Source organism: Onychomys torridus, chromosome 4, assembly GCF_903995425.1.
Source record: "Onychomys torridus chromosome 4, mOncTor1.1, whole genome shotgun sequence".
Classification (NCBI taxonomy): Eukaryota; Metazoa; Chordata; class Mammalia; order Rodentia; family Cricetidae; genus Onychomys; species Onychomys torridus.
Window position 1 is genome coordinate 64,198,155 of NC_050446.1, and position 19,993 is coordinate 64,218,147.

General features: G+C 36.1%; 1 protein-coding gene across 1 annotated transcript; it reads left to right on the forward strand.

Moving 5' to 3' along the window:
* The first annotated feature begins 8,335 nt into the window (after positions 1 to 8,335).
* Positions 8,336 to 9,289, forward strand: LOC118583161 (olfactory receptor 140-like). Its single transcript, XM_036186532.1, has one exon. The coding sequence runs from the start codon at positions 8,360 to 8,362 to the stop codon at positions 9,287 to 9,289; it is 930 nt and encodes a 309-aa protein (XP_036042425.1). The 5' UTR covers positions 8,336 to 8,359.
* Positions 9,290 to 19,993: the final 10,704 nt, after the last annotated feature.

Sequence of the window (19,993 nt, forward strand, 5' to 3'; positions counted from 1 at the left end):
GTAGTATAACCTGATATGGTAAGTATCAAATACTTCCTACAAACCGCAGGAGATCTATCTTTCAGAGTACTATGATTCCACTTGGAATATAGTAGTAAGAGTTATCCTTTAAGTTTATGAACTTGTCCAAGATACCACAGTGGACAACCTATGCATATCAGAGTCTACTTCTAGACACAAGCATAGTTTGTGCTTCATCTTACCCATATGTCTCTAGTTATATATTTTAAAAACTGCATTTTAACAATGTGAGCTCCTCCAAGTTTAGAGCTATTTCTTTTATGTTAGCTGGACAAATATATTCCAAAATTTTTTTTGATTAACTGTGTGTGTTTTTCAAGATATACTACTATTTGAAACCAAGAGAAAAATAATACTTAACTTTATCTGGTTATTGTCTTCATTTAATCTTTACTCCTATAGGCATATTTAGCCTGAGAATTTATGATCATGATTTATAATTTAGAAATATTTCTGAGGGGCTTGGGAAATAATGTGCTAGCCATGAAACATAAGGACCTGATTTTTCCTCAGAATGTCAGCAAATACCTGGGCATAGTTTTTGTTCTTTTATTCCCAGAATTGTTGGGGGTGAAGAGAGGCCACGGAGATTCCTGCAACATGCTGGTCACCTAGTCTAGCCAAATGGGTGAGTTTTAGGGTAAGCAGAGACAGTCAATCTAAAATCTTTCATACACACACACACACACACACACACACACACACTTTTTATATAGCCTTCTAACTATAATTCTTGTCATAGCAGAAATTGTAATTATCCTTTCATGCTAACACCACTCTGATTATTAACATTACCTAGTAACCTAATATGTACTCAATAAATATTTTAAAGGATATAAATAAAAATCAAACTTACCAGCTTAAACATTTGTAAATAAACCTGAAGAACAAGGTAGAGAAGATGGCTACATAAAGCTCTTTAGGAGTTGAAATCCTTCTAATGTGAATGCTTCCAGGTGTACCTTTGAAAAGATCTGAGAGGCTGTTACAATATCACAATTCACATCTAGTGATGCCACTTTTTAAAGAAACAACTTGTATACTACCAGAATCAGGCACATCATATCCATTTTCCAATATGTAGAGATTGAAGTACCAATCCTCAGCCCCTACCCGGGGTCCTCTGAGAAATGATTTCAGGAGCGAGGGAAAAGTGAAAGATTTCTACAATAACTTCACATATACGGGCCAATGCTCTTCATTGTATATGCTTTTTATTCTCCTGCTCTTTATTGCTTCTACATTCTACATTCTTATTCCTCTGTCTTCCTGCCATTATAAAATGCCTAGCAAATATACATACATTCATTTGAAATGTGTTAGTAATCAAAAAGGTTACAAGGTCATATATATCTCAGGAACACAGGCATGTTTTGAAGATAAAATAAAAGTCACATGTATCAAAGATTTGGTCAGCTTAATTAGTGACTGACAGCAGCTATAGGTTGTAAAAAGTTTTGGCTGTCTATTAAAGGGATAGTTACAAGAGTTATACAAGGAAGAAACTAAACCAATGAGAGATCTAAGGAAGAAGCAAAGAATATGTTTACTATTTTATGTGATTAATAATATAAACAGTTGGTCTAATAAGCCTAAAATCTTGCATTAAAAACTGATGTAGAAATAAATACAAAATGTTAATTGTTTTTTGAGTCAGAGTGGGAGGTGCCAGTAGAGGAAGCTTAAGGCAACATAGGTGCTAAATTGTTCTCTTGAAGGACTAAGACATAACGAGGCCCAACACTTGCACTATCATTTCTAGTTTGCTATAATTCTTTTGAAGGGTTTTCATCCAACAAGACCAAGCACCTGTAATTCCATTCTGTAAAAGTTCCACAAGGACACCATACTTGGCCGATTTGCATTGTCTGTGGCTAAGGATGGAGAACAACACTTCTAAGTGTCTGCAGTCAACATAGACTTAGTTATGATGTATATTTTAGTGTATTTCTCTTAATCAAAATTATACAGTTAAATGAGAAACTATCTTTTTGATCATACACAATAAGATTGAGATGTAATCGTAAGATTACATGTACCCATTACATGAAAATGCATGATAAATGGGAGATATCATAGCTGTTCTTAAGGAAGGAATGTAGTTCTTAGGGAAGAAATGAAGTGGCACATGAGAGAAATGCAGAAAAGGAGCAACTGGTCATTTATAGTCAGTAACGGCCTTGCCAGGTGGGGCTTCCTTCCCATCAAAGACTCACTCATTTGGTGGGTTGACATATGAACACCATTTATCACCTGCTGTATACTCTCAGGGCCCTAGAAACAATTACATAGACAAGAACCGTTCTGCTATTGATACTGAAATTATGAATTATCTATTAGTTTCCAAAAATGGCTTATCCTGTGTGTTCCTTAGATCTAGTGAATTAATAAAAATTAGCTAATTCATCAACTATATACTATTTACCACCTGGAATATGTTCCTTATCTTTAATACTCTAACTTCTGAAACAAATTTTGATCTAAAGCTTTCAAAAACAAACTAAAATAAAATTTAAAAACCTTTAAAGTAAAATGAGACCCAACAATACCTCTCCTTGGCATATTCCCAAAGGATTTGACATCTTGCTCCATAGACACTTGCTCAGCCATACTCATTGCCACCCTATTCACAATAGCTTGATGTAGAAATAGCTTAAATATCCTTCAGTAGGTGAGTGGATAATAAAAATGTGGTACATGTACACAATGGAATACTATTCAGTTATAAAGAACAATAAAATCATGAAATTTGCAGCTAAATAGATGGACCTAGAAGAGATTATATTGAATGACTTAACTTAGACCCAGAAAGATAAACACTACACATATTCCTCCATCTTGTAATTCCCCACTCCAAATGCTCTGATATGACTTACAACATGGAGTAACCACAAAATGAGGAAAGTATAAAGGGACCATGGGGGTGAGGTGGGGAGAGGAATGGATACAGATGATAGGATTAAAGAAAGTGAGTAACTGGGAGGAATTGCCAACTAGGGAAGAAAAATTGATAGCAATATAGAAGGAGAGGTAAGAATAAATAGCACCATAGTGATTTGATAGAATCTAAGGATTCATATCATGTTATATTTATATTTAACATTAAACATATTATATGTATGAATACATACATGACACTATATGTAATATATGCATGTATTTGTGTATGTATGTATATCTTGACAGATATATGGCTGGAGAGATGATAGATAGATAGATAGATAGATAGATAGATAGATAGATAGATGATAGAATATATGGCTATATAAGAGTTAAACTACTTGTGCTGATAATGTTCCCAAAAGGAATAATAAACTAACAAAAGCACCAGTAACAGCCATGAGAAATCTTGTGAGTGGTTGGTCATGGTGGCTGAAACAACTCCCAAAAGCAAACGAAATGCATCATTGCTCTAGCCCTAGGTTGTCTCTCAGAGATTGAGGGTGGGTCCCTTTCACTGAAGACATCACCCACTTAGGATACAACTCTGATGCCTCAAGCTGCATTTGACCTGAAAGTTTCCTTCTTGAAGTACAACATCTATGATTGTAAAAAACTTGGGACTGACCTAGGTCTGCAAACATGTTACAATTGTGTAGCATGGTCCTCTTCTGGGACTCCTAACAGTGAAAAAAGGGGCTGTCTCCAAATCTTTACTGGTTTTGGGGACCCTACTATTTATATTGTGTTGCTTTGCCCAGCTTTAATGGATGGAGAGGTGCTTAGTCTTACTACAATTTGATATGTCATTCTTTATTGATAATCATGAGAAATCTGTCATTTCATAACAGAAGACACAGAAATGGAGGAGGAGTGAATTGGGGGTGAAAAAGAGAAAGAGATTGGGGGAGGTACTAGAAAGAAGGAGGGAAAATTGCAGCCAGGAAGCAAAATATATAAATAAATTTATAATAAAAAATATGCAAGCTGCTAAGAGAGTCAGGCAATTAAACAGCCTAACCAGATGTAAATATATAAGCCACCATTACAAGCATTGCAAAATATGCCTAGAGGTATATGAAGTGACACTCATACACCTGTGTCCATATAAGTTTAAGTAATGTTCTTCAAAACGAATGCAATAAAAGTGAGGACATTTAATGGTGAATGGGAAATCCTGAAAAGGCAACATCAAGGTGAAGTCATTGAACCCTCAGTTTGTGAGGATTTATTTTGCCTAAGAAAATGGTTTCCCTTCTTGAGTGGTAAATATATCTCCATTTTTTCTCTTTCCATCACAGCTCTCGATCCTTGTGGTGGTTTGAATTAGAATGGCCTTCATGGGCTCATATGCTTGAATTCTTGGTCCCTGTTGGTGGAATTGTTCAGGAAGGATTACATGGTATGGGCTTTTTGGAGGAGGTGTGTCTCTAGGAGTAGGTTCTGAGGTTTCAAAAGCCTACTCTGCCATGTACTTGAATTCTCAGATAACTCAACATAGCGTAATATGAAACACAGATTATTATTCTGTCTAAGATGAAACATGAGCTGCTTGCAATGGCTTGAGACTATAGTCCCAGCCACTTGGGAGGATGGAGCAGTGTCACTATGAGTTTGAGGCTAGACCGATAACAGTGAGATTTTGTTACAACAAACAAACGAGAGAGAGAGAGACAGAGACAGAGACAGAGACAGAGAGACAGAGAGAGAGAAAGAAAGAGAAAAAGAAAGAAAGAAAGGCAAAAGCAAACCCAAATAATGAGGCATGGTCCATCAATTTCTAGAGACTCTGTAGTGTAGAGAAATCTTAAATTAGGCAGACAACAGGGCAAATGAAACAGCATAAATTGGATTTAAATTTTATGTCATCTTAGTCATAATATCCTGGGTAAGCAAAATAAACTAGACTAATGTCCCAGTTGGAAAAATAAAACATAATTATATAGATGTGGCTTAAAAATAAACCATGAACAATGTATATTTTATTTCAATTTAGAATTTAGACCAGATAGTGAATGCTCTTTAAGTAAAGATCATCATGTACTACTAATTAACTTTGTAAAATAAATAAGTTGGTATTTCTAAATTCTTCTGAGAGTAAAAGTGAGAAATTCTCAGAGGATTATGAGGAGTTCACATAGTTCAAATTCTCAAGTGTTTTTCTAATCACTTTTTTCTATACCTCCTACACGAGTTAGGAGGAGAAGCAGTCTTCTTAAGGGCTCATCTGAAAGCTGCTCCTAGGAAAGAACAGCCTGTTGGGGTGAGTTGTTAATGTGAAGTTCTGTGGAACCAAGTCAAGACCAAGACTTAAGCCAGAGCACCCTGAGTTTGTGTTGCTCATATGTATTCTTCCTGGAGTACAAGTCTTAAGTCCTCCATGTCTCATTATTCTATATAAAAAAAAACAAGAACAGTAAAGTATGGGTAGTATTTCACAGAATGTTGTAGTTCACTGTGTTATCCCCATTCCTCATGAGGAAAGTAAGATACAGTTCCCCATTTCGTAAACTTTTCAGAGTTTGTGTTAATCCTAAAACCATGAATAGGGAAAGAATATTAGAAAAGTGCTATTGGAACATTCACAAAAGCAATAAACTTCCATTGAAAACAACTTCTATCCTGAGAATAGTATACATTATTGGAGAGAATATTAAATACAGATGATAATATGCAAAAGTATTTTTAATGTAGTCATTTCCATATTTTATTGATCCAAAAATTTTCACATTTATATTTTTCTTAAAAAATGTACAGTTTACTAGTGTACTAGTGAGTACATTGATACCAATGAAAGGATTTTATGAATTGTTTTTTACTGAAGAGACAAAGAGGCAGCTTTATAAAAGAGCATGCTGAAACATCATGCCTTATGCACGGAATCATTTCTAGCATTATTTCTTCTTGACATTGATATACCTGGAGCTTGCTCCTTATTAAGAATACATTGCTTGGAAATTACTGCCAACTGATATTGGTTGTATTATCTGTATAGTAAATACTATATAATCTACATATATTACATTATATATTATATATATATCATATAGGTCTATGTATCATATAGATCTTGTAAATATATGTAATTATATCCTATAAGCACACAATCATATATACATCTATATGTTTGTATACATTGCTGTATGAAAAGGAATTAATGAAAACACCATAATAATTGGAGGAAGACGCAGGTTCATGAAAGGAACTTAACTAAAGCTGCCTTTCTCCCCAAGGGTCATGATAATCTTACTTGGTGAAATACAGAAAATAATTGGAGCCTTATTTTTCGACAATTGTAATTTTTTAGGAAGAGTTGTTTGTGTTTTGATGTAAGAGGAAGTAAGATGATTATTCTAGACTGGGAAGTTAGAATACAATTTCCTAATTTTAGTGCTCATTTTGCTTCTTGCTAAAAATCATCTGGCATCATTAGAAGAGAATGGGGGTAGTGAGTAACTCAGATTTTACACAGGAGAAAAACAATTGATTAGTGAAGGAGAAAAAATAGGTTTAAAGGGAAGAATACCAGAGAGAGACAACCCTTGAAAATACATGCATTGCTTTGTTTCAAGAAAATCCCATGTGGAATTTACATTAGAAATGTAATTATTTGTTACAAATACTGTCTCTTAACTATGTAGTGAAAAAAATTAACTAGTGAGTCTGCTGTGTGTATATGTATTAGTTAAATATTTTATCAATAATCATGTTGTTAAGAAAACATAAAAGGACACATTTAATGAATAAAACAGAGGCCAATGAATGATAGAAACACTATTCTCTTATTAGCTTGGTGTTTTTGAGTAGCAAGCCTAGATGTGGCCACAGACAACATTCAGTATTAATAGTCAAGAGGCCATATCTTCTGTTTTTACACTAAGTAGTGATAATGCAACTCTTCTAAAAATGTCGGCACAAGTTAAATAGCTTATATGACAACTGCCTTCTTTATACCTACTTTGTTCTGATGAGTGAACTTGTCTCCCTGTCACTCTCAAAGTGGCGAATCTGGTCAATTGACTTCATTATAAAAAATATTCATTTTTTGTGGTTAATCATATTTTATGAAATATGTTTGTTCTTCCTTTCAACATAAGGCTACCTTTGAAGGCTACTAAATAATATTGAACAGGCTACTCACAATCTTGTCTTATTTTATCCACAAGAATACAAATAACATTAAGATTCAATGTCAACATAAGGATAAATGAATCTTGCACTTGGTAAATCCTAATATAAATGTTTGCTGTATTGGTAGAGGTTTCTACACTAGATTGTCTCATTAAGTGACAATAGTTTCTTCTGTTGATACAAAGTTAAAATTTTGTAAAAAGTTTTTTCTTATAAAAACCCATGTTAACCAAATTTTGTAGAAACATTTTTCACTGCTACCCTCTTGGTCTAAGACACCATCTTCTTTCAACACAATTGTGAAGATATATCTCAATTGGTCAGCTTCTCCTATCATCCATATCCTGTTTCTGTAAAGATAGTTCATAAGGCAGTTAAGTCAGATTACATTGTTCTCCTGTGTCTATACAATGGTCTAATGCCCTGCAACGTCTGCAACCTTGACTTGCTTACTCTGCCCAGGCCCATGCCCCAACCCCAGGTCATGGACCCTACTCATTCTACAGGATTTTCCTTGATGATCTTTCTATCTGAAGCCTTATTTTAGATGTCATCTTAGCTCCTTCTCCACTGTCTTTCATACAAGCTATGAATTCCATCTTAATGGAGTTCTCTAATTACTGTACTGAACATAATTGTTTACTTATAGCTCTGTATTTGGCTTATCTTGCAGTATCTTTTTCAAGGCAAGTAATATAAACAGATATGTTATATAATTCTATTTCTTAATTTGCTATCTCCTTTCTCTATGAAGAAAGGAAAAGGCTTGATTTGTACTTCCTACTGCTGAACATTCATTTACTAGAGATGATTAATAATTATGTAGAAATGACCTTATAAATTAACTACTGAATAAATCTTAACACCATATTACATATAGATTACTATTAGCATGTGCACACACACAGACAAGCATATACCCCATCTACAAACTGATATAATTTACTTAAATCATTTCATACTCATTGATAAGTATGCATATCATAGCTAAGAATTGGTAGGAATTAAATTGAGAGATTCAAAAACAGTTCTTCAATGCTATATTTTGTTGACACTTGACTTCAAATAAGACGTTGAGTTTAATTCTAATTTCTTTTTTATAAAAATATACATAGAATAGTGTGTTTCCTCTGCATACAATGCAACAAAATAATTCACATTGTTAAAATGTTTTCTCTTTATCTGAAAACTATAAGTTTCTCATCAATTTTGCTACAAAGATTCTTTTTTTCCAGAATAACCCAGCACTTCTAAACTTCTCAGCATCATGAGAGAAATGAGAGGAAACAGAATGAATGTGACTGAATTCATCCTCATGGGACTGACACAGAATCCTCAGCTGCAGAGAGTTCTACTTTTGGTTTTGCTCATCACCTACATCATCACTGTCACAGGAAACCTGCTCATTGTGTGTACCATAGTCTGTAGCCAGACTTTAAACTCCCCAATGTACTTCTTTCTGGCTTTTTTATCTCTGATAGATGCATGCTATTCTTCTTGCACAATCCCTAAAATGATGGCAGACTTGCTCTCAGAGACAAAAACCATTTCATTCAAAGGCTGCATGATACAACTTTTTGTTGAACATTTCTTAGGAGCTTCAGAGATTGTCCTCCTTGTGGTCATGGCCTATGACCGCTATGTGGCCATCTGTAGACCTCTGCACTATGTGACCAGGATGAACCACCACACTTGCTGTCTCCTAGTGGTAATGTGTTGGATAGTGGGTTTTCTACATTCCTTTGGGCAGATACTTGTTACCCTCTGGATCCCTTTCTGTGGCCCCAATGTCTTAGATCACTTTTTTTGTGACATTTTCCCCCTGCTACAACTGGCTTGTGCTGACACTTTCCTCCTTGGTCTTCTAGTTGCTGCCAATGGTGGTGTAATTCCCGTGATCACCTTCACAATGCTGTTGATGTCCTATGTGGTCATTCTCTGCTCCTTGAGGACACACAGCTCTGCAGGGAGGAAAAAAGCCCTCTCTACCTGTGGCTCCCACATCACAGTCGTTGTAATGTTTTTTGTGCCATGCATTTTTATGTATATGCGACCAGTGACAACCTTTCCCATGGATAAAGCAATAGCAGTGTTTTATATTATTGTCACACCCATGTTAAATCCGGTTATCTACACAGTAAGGAATGCAGAGGTAAAAAATGCCATTAAAATGCTATTAAAAAGAATGCAATTTTGAATAAATGACATATCATGACTATTTTTTCTTCCATGTCTATTGTAGTTTTGTATTTCATCACAATAGTCCCCTTTATACATGAGTGATAAATTTCAAGGCCTTCAGAACAAACACACTATGTACTTACTCATAAGTGGATTCTAGATATAAAGCAAAGAACAATCAGACTACAACCCACAGAACCATGGAGATTATATATATATATATATATATCAGGGGGGGGACCCTAGGATGACTGTGGCTTATAACAAGTTTTCGGTTTACTCAATTACTGAGCATGCCTCAATGAAACATCTATTAAGATAAAAATTCATACTGTATCAATCTGATACTAGAAAAATAAATAAAATAAATACATACACACATACACAAATAAATAAATAAATAAATAAATAAATAAATAAATAAATAAATGAATAAAAAGAAGGCAGTTTGGTTCAAAGCCACCTAGTAGCTGGTGTTGTTTCATATTTGGGAGTCTGACGTTAAGTAGTTTATTTTAGACATGTTTAAACATAGAACAACTTGGTGGAAAATGTATTTGAGTAATAATTAACTCAGTCCTATGCTCCCAACAAAGCAAACATAAATATCTTTGAGGAACAATGTAAGCTAAATACAGTTCATACATAACTACAATGAAGCTCTTTGTAAAGTCCATAAAGATAAGACCTATACCTTGAATAAGAAAAATAAATTTACAATAGGGGTTGAGGGAGGATATGTGAACACATAGTGTACAGAAGAATTATTCCACATTTCCCCTTTTTTGTCTAGTTAAAAAGGAAAGTTTTAACTTTAACATAGCAAAATTATATACAACAAAAAATGTTATCAAGTAAGAATTACAGTTACAATATCCAGTCTATTTGTATTCAGCAAAATTAAAGAAAATATTTTATTATCTGTCTTATCTTGGTGACTTCAAAATTCTATACCTAATTTGCTTTATATCATAACTAATGAAAACTATCAGTTTAACTATTTAGTCTTTAATTCAATCAAAGATCCCAGAAAGATGAAATGTTACCTAATAAGAGGGACATCAAGTTGCCTGGACAGTCACCAAAAGTTCCTCTGTAATGTTGGGACATCCAACTCTGGCCTATAGCATATCTTATAGACTTTCCTGTGAAGCAAGGAAATTTGAGGACCTCTTCTACATTGTCCTGGAAAAGTTGAGCAGTTACCTTTCTTGTGTCCTGCTGGTCCAGTTTGGACAGTAACTGTCAGCAATTGAGGTAAGGGATTTTCTTTGCCCATATGACTAGGTTTTGCCATACAGAAAACAAACTCCATATGGAATATTTTCAATGCCCCAAATTTTCTCTGAAGTAGATTATATTGCTGTCTGGGGGACCAGCCTCCAGGTAGCTCAGGGCTCAAAAGGAATCCACAGCATCAGCATATGCTAAAACTTTTCTATCTGAAGGGATCAGGGAAAAAACACTCACACACTCCTTGATGATTTCCTTCTTCATTTTTCATTCTTTTCTGTTCATGTCTTTCTACAGCTTATATACCCCAACAAACTCCTTTCAGCAATACAGGAGTCACAAAGATGTTACATTCCATTTTTAAGTGAATGATTATAGGTAAAAACATATTCTTTATATCCCATACATAATTAAAAACAGTCATCCTGACAAACCACAGATAATAGCTCATGAGCAAGCAAGGAGTATATTTTTCTCAGACAACACTTTTGTTTTTAGGCTACAAATTACAGTTACAAAGAAAGAATCAATCATTTTATTATCTATCTTATAAGGAGTCACAAAACTAAACTTTTATACATAAAAAACAGTCAGTCAGCTGAACTTTAAATATTCAGGATACATAGCCATATCAGAAAATTTATGTCAGGAATGGGTGCAAGGAATTACCAAGTGGACTGTTTCATGTTTACAACCCTAGCCTAATGAATCAGACAGCTCAGCTGTGTGTCCTTGTGAACTTCAGACTGTTTTTGTGGGTTTCTTTAGCTTAAAAACCATTAACAAATAATCTTATGTAACCTGAAGTTACTTTGAGGTTTTATGTCAGCTAATGGTAACCAGTAATGGTATCTCTTCAGTATCAAGAGATTTAGAGCCAGCCTGGCTCCTGGAGACCCAACTCTTCTTCTTAATCATTAATCTGAACTGTGACCTAAAGAAGCTCCTTATGTGAAACTTATAGGTCCTTGCTGTAAAAAATATCCTTGTATTTATTTTTATTCATCAAAATTCTGTAAAGCTATCATTATTATCAATTAGACAGACAGTATAATTTATGGAGGAATTATCTTCATGACAATCCACAGACAAAAGTACCCAGTAAAATGAGATATTTCCATGAAATAAACACACTACATCACAGGCAATAGGGATCTCCCCACCCTCATTAGCACCATGCTAAGCACCAGAGAAAGATAGCCACAGCAAACGTGTAAAGGCACAGTAGAAGTTAAAGATATGCTGGGGTCAATAGTCCTGTTGCCTTGCCTAAATTAAATTCACCCATCAGTTTCCTCCTGGTAGACTGATACCTTGAACTGCAATTGCCACATGCTTCTCCTCTAACATGGCTACTGGAATATCCTCCCATTTTGTTTATTCAATGAACCATGTGAATCTCCCTCTAGGCAGAGCATACTGCAGATCTTAAACATCTAAAGATGACTGGAAGAGGAATAGAATAAAATAATCATCCAATGATTCCTAAATTAATAAGAAAACTCCATAAAGATTTATTTTGAACACTATTTTTGACTGATTTTGTTAAGTAACTAGCCACCTCTTCTGCAGAGGATAACAGTAGCACAGAATGACCAATAACACTAATCTGGAAATGGAGAGTGTGTATATTGATAACAAGCTGAGAACCATTCCACACACCTTGAGGTATGCTTATACTTGTTTCCAGAACATCTCTGAGCCATTGAAAAATAGAGGAGTATGTAGTGGATAGCTGTTTCAGCTTTGACCTGGAAGTACTACCCCCAGTAAGGTTTCCTGTAACTGTCATGCCTACCTATGGCCTGCCCCTGAGATGGGACCAAGATGGGAGCCCTTAAGACTTGAGATCTGGATATGGCAGCTCTCTTGGTTCTTGATGCTCCTGGATGCTGGATGGTACACCAAGCAGAGTTCTCCACAGAACCCAACTGGACTGCACCTCACCTCTCCCAGATACTGTAACCAACCCCTTTGCTAGCTGTAAATTACCCCCCAAAATAAACCTCCTTTTTAACTACATGGAGTTGCCTTAATGAATTCTCCAATAGGAGTAACAAATGCATTTATAGTTACTATGACATAATGTTATTAAATGTGTCCTAATATTTGGAATCTGAGTCCCCATATAAAGAATGATTTCTTCTAATGCATTAGCTCTATATTTTAGTCTTCAATCAATCTTTCTGAGTAACCAATGGTAATGAAATACTTATAAATAAAGAGTTTGCCTGATTAATGGTGTGCACCTGCTAAACCAAAGCTGTAGTTGAAGCAGACACAGTTCTCAAAATTGTAATCAAAGCAATCAATGAACCATTTTGTCTATGAGAGGGAAGTAGCAACCTGTTTCAATGCATATATAGCAAGATCCTCATACCAGATTAACTAGCAAAAGTACATATGGAAACTGTCTGATTACAATATACATATACAATATACATATCAGAATCACAGGCAGGATTTACACAATTAGTGATAGAACATTTTTTAAAGACAGTCCAGCCCCTGGGATGGAGAGATCAGGGTAAAGGGCAGGGCTGATGAATTTGGAGGATGTCTACTAGGAAGGCTGAGAAAATATAGGATAACTGTTAAGTCCTGGCAGTAGCAGCCTAAAAGATATTCTGGATGGTGGGCCACTTGGGCTATCATTTTCATTGATGTCTGGTCTCCTTGCTCTGAAAAAAATATAAAATTTTAAGGGTAACATACATGTTTGTATTAATATAAGCATAGATTGTGCATTGAACATGTCGGTTAAAGATGATTTTTTGTTATGTGTTTGAGCAGGTAAAATATATATCATGTGTCTTATAGGTCTTTTAGGATTATTATTTTATGATTGTAGCCAGGGTTTTTAGGGGGTCTTCCTCAATCAAACCTGATTTTCCTTATCATAGCGTCTTATTTCCTATGGAAACAGAAGTATAACCTCTCCCCCAAAGAACCACATTTTTTGACTTAAAATTTGAAGTCAACCTGTTTTTAAAATATATAGGTTGATTTTATCCAGTAGTTTCCATAATCTAATGTCTCTTAGCAGCCAAAATTTTCAAAGAAAACATAATACCAGACAGTATCGAGACTCTCTGTTTATTTCTCATCTATATGTGGCTTACCATATTTTTTTTACTCTATTCTTTTTTTTTAATATAAACATAGTTTATTGGGAAACAAGTCATTAAATCTACAAAAATTAAATTAATTAGTTAATTGACTCATATAATAAAATCTTTAAAGCTGTTTTATTGCTAACAGAAAACAATTGTATTTGTGAAAATAAAGGAAGTTGGTATATGAACCTTTGAAAGTGACTTGATACTTTTTTAATAAATAATGTTTTCTTTATTATTATGTGTTTTGAATTTTATACATCAGCCATGGGTTCCCCTGTTCTCGCCCTCCAGCCCCACCCCTGCCTTCCCCCCAGGCCCTCCTCTCCATTCCCATACCCTCCAGCATCAAGGCACCCCTGGGGATTCATTTCAACCTGGTAGATTCAGTACAGACAGGTCCTGTCACCTCCTTCCAGAATGAGCAAAGTGTCCCTGTGTAAGCCCAAGGTTTCAAACAGCCAGCTCATGCACTAAGGACAGATCCTGGTTCTACAAACTGGATGCCTCCCAAACAGATGAAGCTATTCAATGGTGTCACTTATTCAGAGGGCCTGATCCAGCTGGGGGGCTCCACAGCCTTGGGTTCATAATTCATGTGCTTCTATTTATTTGGCTATTTGTCCCTGTGCTTTTTGCAATCTTGGATTCAACAATTCCCACTCTTGCAGACCTTCCTCTTTCTCCACAGTTGGACACCTGGGGCTACACCTTGGTTCTGGCTGCGGATCTCTGTGTCCACTTCCATCAGTTATTGGATGAGAGTTCCAAGATGACTGTTAGGGTGTTTGGCCATCTGATCACCAGACTAGGTCAGATTAGGTTTACTCTCGACCATTGCCAGCAGACTACAGAGGAAATATCATTCTGGATTTCTGGGGACCTCTCCAGCACTCTGCGTATTCCTGGTCTCATGCGGTCTTCATTTATCATGTTCTATTATTCCTCATTCTTCCTTTCTGGTCTTGATCCATCTGGGATCTCCTGCTCCCCTAAGCTTTCATTCCCTCCAATCTTGCCCTTCATTACACCCACTGTCATCCAGGTTGTTCATGTAGATCTCATCCATTTCTCTGTCATTGGGTGATCCTTGGGTCTTTCCTAGGGTCCCGTTTTCTAGGTACCCTCCCTGGAGTTGTGTAGCAGTCTAGTCATCTTTGTTTTAGATCTAGTGTCCTCCTATGAGTGAGTACATAACGTGTTTGTCCTTCTGAGTCTGGGTTACCTCACTCAGGATGATTTTTTTCTAGATCCATCCATTTGCCTGCAAACCTCATGATGTCATTGTTTTTCTCTGCTGAGTAGTACTCCCTTGTGTATATATACCATATTTTCTTTATCCATTCTTCAGTTGAAGGGCATCTAGGTTGTTTCCAGGTTCTGGCTATTACAAACAAAGCTGATACGAGCATAGGTGAGCAAATGTCCTTGTGGTATGACTGAGCATACCTTGGGTATATGCCCAAGAGTGCTATAGCTGGGTCTTGGGGGAGATGGATTCCCAATTTTCTAAGGAAGTGCCATATTGATTTCCAAAGTGGCTGTACAAGCTTGCATTTCCACCAGCAGTGGAGGAGAGTTGCCCTTGTTCCACATCCTCTCCAGCATAAGCTGTCCTCTGTGCTTTTGATCTTAGCCATTCTGACAGGTGTAAGGTGGTATCTCAGAGTCGTTTTGATTTGCATTTCCCAGATAATTAGGGATGTTGAGCAATTCCTTAAATATCTTTCAGCCATTTGTACTTCCTCTGTGGAGAATTCTCTGTTTAGTTCTTTAGCCCATTTCTTCATTGGACTGTTGGGCATTTTGATGTCTAATTTCTTGAGTTCTTTGTATATTCTGGATATCAGCCCTCTGTCAGATGTGGGGTTGGTGAAGACCTTTTCGCATTCTGTAGGCTGTTGCTTTGTCTTGTTGACTGTGTCCTTTGCTCTACAAAAGCTTCTCAGTTTCAACAGGTCCCATTGATTGTTTATCTCAGTGTCTGTGCTACTGGTGTTATATTTAGAAAGTGATCTCCAGTGCCAATGCATTCAAGAGTACTTCCTACTTTCTCTACTATCAGGTTCAGAGTAGCTGGATTTATGTTGAGGTCTTTGATCTACTTGGATTTAAGTTTCATGCACGGTGACAGATATGGATCTATTTGCAGCCTTCTACACATTGACATCCAGTTATGCCAGCACCGTTTGTTGAAGATGCTTTCTTTTTTCCATGGTAATTTTTTGGCTTCTTTGCCAAAAATTATATGTTCATAGGTGTGCTGGTTAGTGTCAGGGTCTTCACTTTGATTCCATTTGTCCACATGTCTGTTTTTAATGCCAGTTTTTATTACAGTAGCCCTATAGTAGAGCTTGAGGTTGTGGATTGTGATGCCAGAGGTTGTTTTATTGTACAAGATTCTTTTGGCTATCCTGGGTTTTTTGTTTTTCCATATGAAGTTGAGTAATATTCTTTCCAGATCTGTGAAGAATTGTGTTGGTAATTTGATGGGAATTGTGTTGAATCTGTAGATTGCTATTGGTAAATTTGCCATTTTTACTATGTTAATCATGCCTATCCATGAGCATGGGAGATATTTCCATTTTCTGACATCTTCTTCAATTTCTTTTTTCAGGGACTTAAAGTTCTTGTCATATAAGTCCTTCACATGCTTAGAGTAACCCCAAGGAATTTTATAACATTTGTGGGTATAGTAAAGGTTGATGTATCTCTGATTTCCTTTTCAGCCTGTTTGTCTACTGTATATAGAAGGGCTTCTAATTTTTTCAGTTGATCTTGTATCCTGCAATGTTGCTGAGGGTTTTTATTAGCTGTATCACTTCCTTGGTTGACTTTTTGGGGTCACTCATGTATATTAACATGTCATTAGCAAATAGGGAGAGCTTGACTTCTTCCTTTCCAGTGTGTATCCGGTTAATCTCTTTATGTTGTCTTATAGCTCTGGCTAGAACTTCAAGTACTATATTGAATGAGTAGGGGGAGAGGGGACAGCCTTGCCTTGTTCCTGATTTTAGGAGTATTGGTTTGAGTATCTCTCCATTTAATTTGATGTTGGTTGTTGGCTTGCTGTAGATTGCCTTTATTATGTTTAGGTATGGTCCCTGGTATTCCTGATCGCTCCAAGACCTTTATCATGAAGGGGTATTGGATTTTGTCAAATGCCTTTTCTGCATCTAGTGAGATGATCATGTGTTGTTTTTTTTTTTCCTTGAGTTTTTTTATATGGTGTATGACATTGACAGACTTTCATATATTGAACCACACTTGCATCCCTGGGATGAAGCATACTTGATCATGGTGGATAATTGTTTTGATGTGTTCTTGGAGTCTGTTTGCCAGAATTTTATTGAGTATTTTTGCATCAATGTTCATGAGGGAGCTCGGTCTGTAGTTCTCTTTGTTTGTTGCATCTTTGTTTGGTTTGGGAATCAGGGTAATTGTAGCCTCATAGAAGGAGTTTGGTAATATTCCTTCTTCTTCTATTGTGTGGAACAATTTAAAGAGTAGTGGTATTAAGTCTTCTTTGAAGATCTGGTAGAATTCTGCAGTGAAACCATCAGGTCGAGGGCTTTTTTTTGGTTGGGAGACTTTTAATGACTGAGTCTATTTCCTTAGGGGTTATTGGACTATTTAAATGGTTTATCTGGTCTTGATTTAACTTAGGTATGTGGGACCTATCTAGAAAATTATCCATTTCTTTTAGATTTTCCAGTTTTGTGTAGTAGAGGTTTTTGAAGCACGACCTAACGATTCTCTGGATTTCCTCTTTGTCTGTTGTTATGTCCCCCTTTTCATTTCTGATTTTGTTAATTTGGATGCTCTCCCTCTGTTTTTTGGTTAGTTTGGATAAGGGCTTGTCTATCTTGTTGATCTTCTCAAAGAACCAACTCTTTCTTTCATTAATCCTTTGTATTGTTCTCTTTATTTCTATTTTATTGATTTCAGCTCTCAATTTGATAATTTCCTGGCGTCTGTTCCTCCTGGGAGACTTTGCTTCTTCCTGTTCAAGGGCTTTCAGGTGTGCTGTCAAGTCACTAGTGTGAGATTTCTCCAGCTTCTTTATGTGGGCATTCAGTGCTATGAATTTCCCTCTTAGCACTGCTTTCATAGTATCCCATAAGTTTGGGTATGTGGTGGATTCATTTTCATTGATCTCTAGGAAGTCTTTAATTTCTTTATTTCTTCCTTAACCCATTGTTCAGTTTCCATGAAATTGTAGAATTTCTGTAGTTTTTTTGTTGTTGAAATCTAACTTTAAACCATGGTGGTCTGATAGAATACAGTGGGTTATTCCAATTGTTTTGTATCTGTTGAGATTTGCTTTGTGGCCAAGTATGTGGTCGATTTTAGAGAAGGTTCCATGGGGTGCTGAGAAGAAGGTATAGTCTTTTTTGTTTGGGTGGAATGTTCTGTAGATATCGATTAAGTCCATTTGTGCCATAACATCAGTTAAGTCCATTATGTCTCTGTTAAGTTTCAATTTGGCGGATCTGTCCAGAGGTGAAAGTGGGGTGTTGAAGTCTCCCACTATTAATGTGTGGGGTTTTATATGTGATTTAAGCTTTAGTAATGTTTCTTTTACATATGTGGGTGCCCTTGTGTTTGGGGCATAAATGTTCAGAATTGAGACTTCATCTTAGTGGATCTTTCCTGCAATGAGTATGTAATGTCCTTCATCATTCCTTTTGATTGATTTTAGTTTGAAGTCTATTTTGTTGGATATTAGGATGGCTACACCAGCTTGCTTCTTAAGACCATTTGATTGGAAAGTCTTTTCCCAGCCTTTTATTCTTAGGAGGAGTCTGTCTTTGAATTTGAGGTGTGTTTCTTGCATGCAGCAGAAAGATGGGTTCTGTTTTCGTATCCATTCTGTTAGTCTGTGTCTTTTTATAGGTGAATTAAGTCCCTTGATATTAAGGGATATTAATGATCAGTGATTGTTCGTTCCTGTTGTTATTTTTATTTTTTGGTGGTAGTGTGTTTGTACTTCTCTTCTTTGCGGTTTACTGCTGTGGTGTTATCTATTGCCTGTGTTTTCATGGGTATATCTGCCTTCCTTAGGTTGGAATTTTCCTTCTAGTGCTTTCTGTAGGGCTGGGTTTGTGGATAAGTATTGTTTAAATCTGGTTTTGTCTTGGAAGGTCTTGCTCACTCCATCTATGATGATTGAACGTTTTGCTGCCTATATTAGTCTAGGCTGGTATCCATGGTCTCTTAGTGTCTGCATCATATATGCCCAGGTCCTTCTGGCTTTCAAAGTCTCCATTGAGAAATCGGGTGTTATTCTGATGTGTTTGCCTTTATAAGTCACTTGGCCTTTTTCCTTTGCTGCCCTTAATATTCTTTCTTTATTCTGTACATTTAGCTGTTTAATTATTATGTGTCGGGGGGACTTTTTTGGGGGATCTAGTCTGTTTGGTGTTCTATAGGCTTCTTGTATCTTCATAGTCATTTTCTTTAAGTTGAGAAAGTTTTATTCTATGATCTTGTTAAATATATTTTCTGTGCCTTTGAGTTGGTATTCTTCTCTCTCCTCTGTCTCTATTATTAGAAGGTTTGGTCTTTTCATGGTGTCCCAAATTTCTTGGACATTTTGGGTCATGACTTTGTTGGTTTTAGTGTTTTCTTTGACCGATGAATCTATTTCTTCTACCGTATCTTCAACACCAGAGATCCTCTCTTCCATCTCTTGCATTCTGTTAGTTATACTTGCCTCTGAAGTTCCTGTTTGTTTCCTCAGATTTTCTATTTCCAACATTCCTTCTGCTAGTGTCTTCTTCATTTTTTCTATTTTCCTCTTCATGTCTTAGATTGTTTCCCTTGCTTTTTCATGATTTTCATTCAAGGATTTATTTTTTGCTTCTGCTTTAATTGTCCTTTCTTCTAGGTTTTTATAGCATTCTTCCCATTTTTTTGTCTGTTCCTCTACTTTATTTTTGATTTCTTCTATATAAGGCTCTAGCCTCTTCATGATGTTTCTTATAAGGTTGTTTTCTTCTTCTTCTTCTTCCATTCCGTGATGTTCAGGTCTAGCTCCTGTCCAGATGGGCACTCTATTCCCTTTTAAAGAACTTTTTCTATCATTTTTCTTTCCCCTCCCAAGCATACATATAGTTTTTAAAACACTTTGACCTGTTTAGAGTTTTTTTTTCCTGTTTCAATCTGTCTTTACTGTGTATCTGTAACCTTTTCTGTCTCTATAAGCAAAATCCCTAAATCTGTCTTGCAGCATGTTTGTGGAGATAAGACAGAAGTGGTTCCCATTGAGCTGAGAAGCCAAGATATAGTTCAGTCAGAGTCTGACCACACTGTGTATATGAATTGAAGTTAAACAGATGAAAACTGGGAAGGTAAAGTGTTGAGACAGA

Excerpts from the sequence above, each read along its gene's own strand:
- LOC118583161 (XM_036186532.1), top strand. The coding sequence starts at position 8,360 with ATGAGAGAAATGAGAGGAAACAGAATGAATGTGACTGAATTCATCCTC.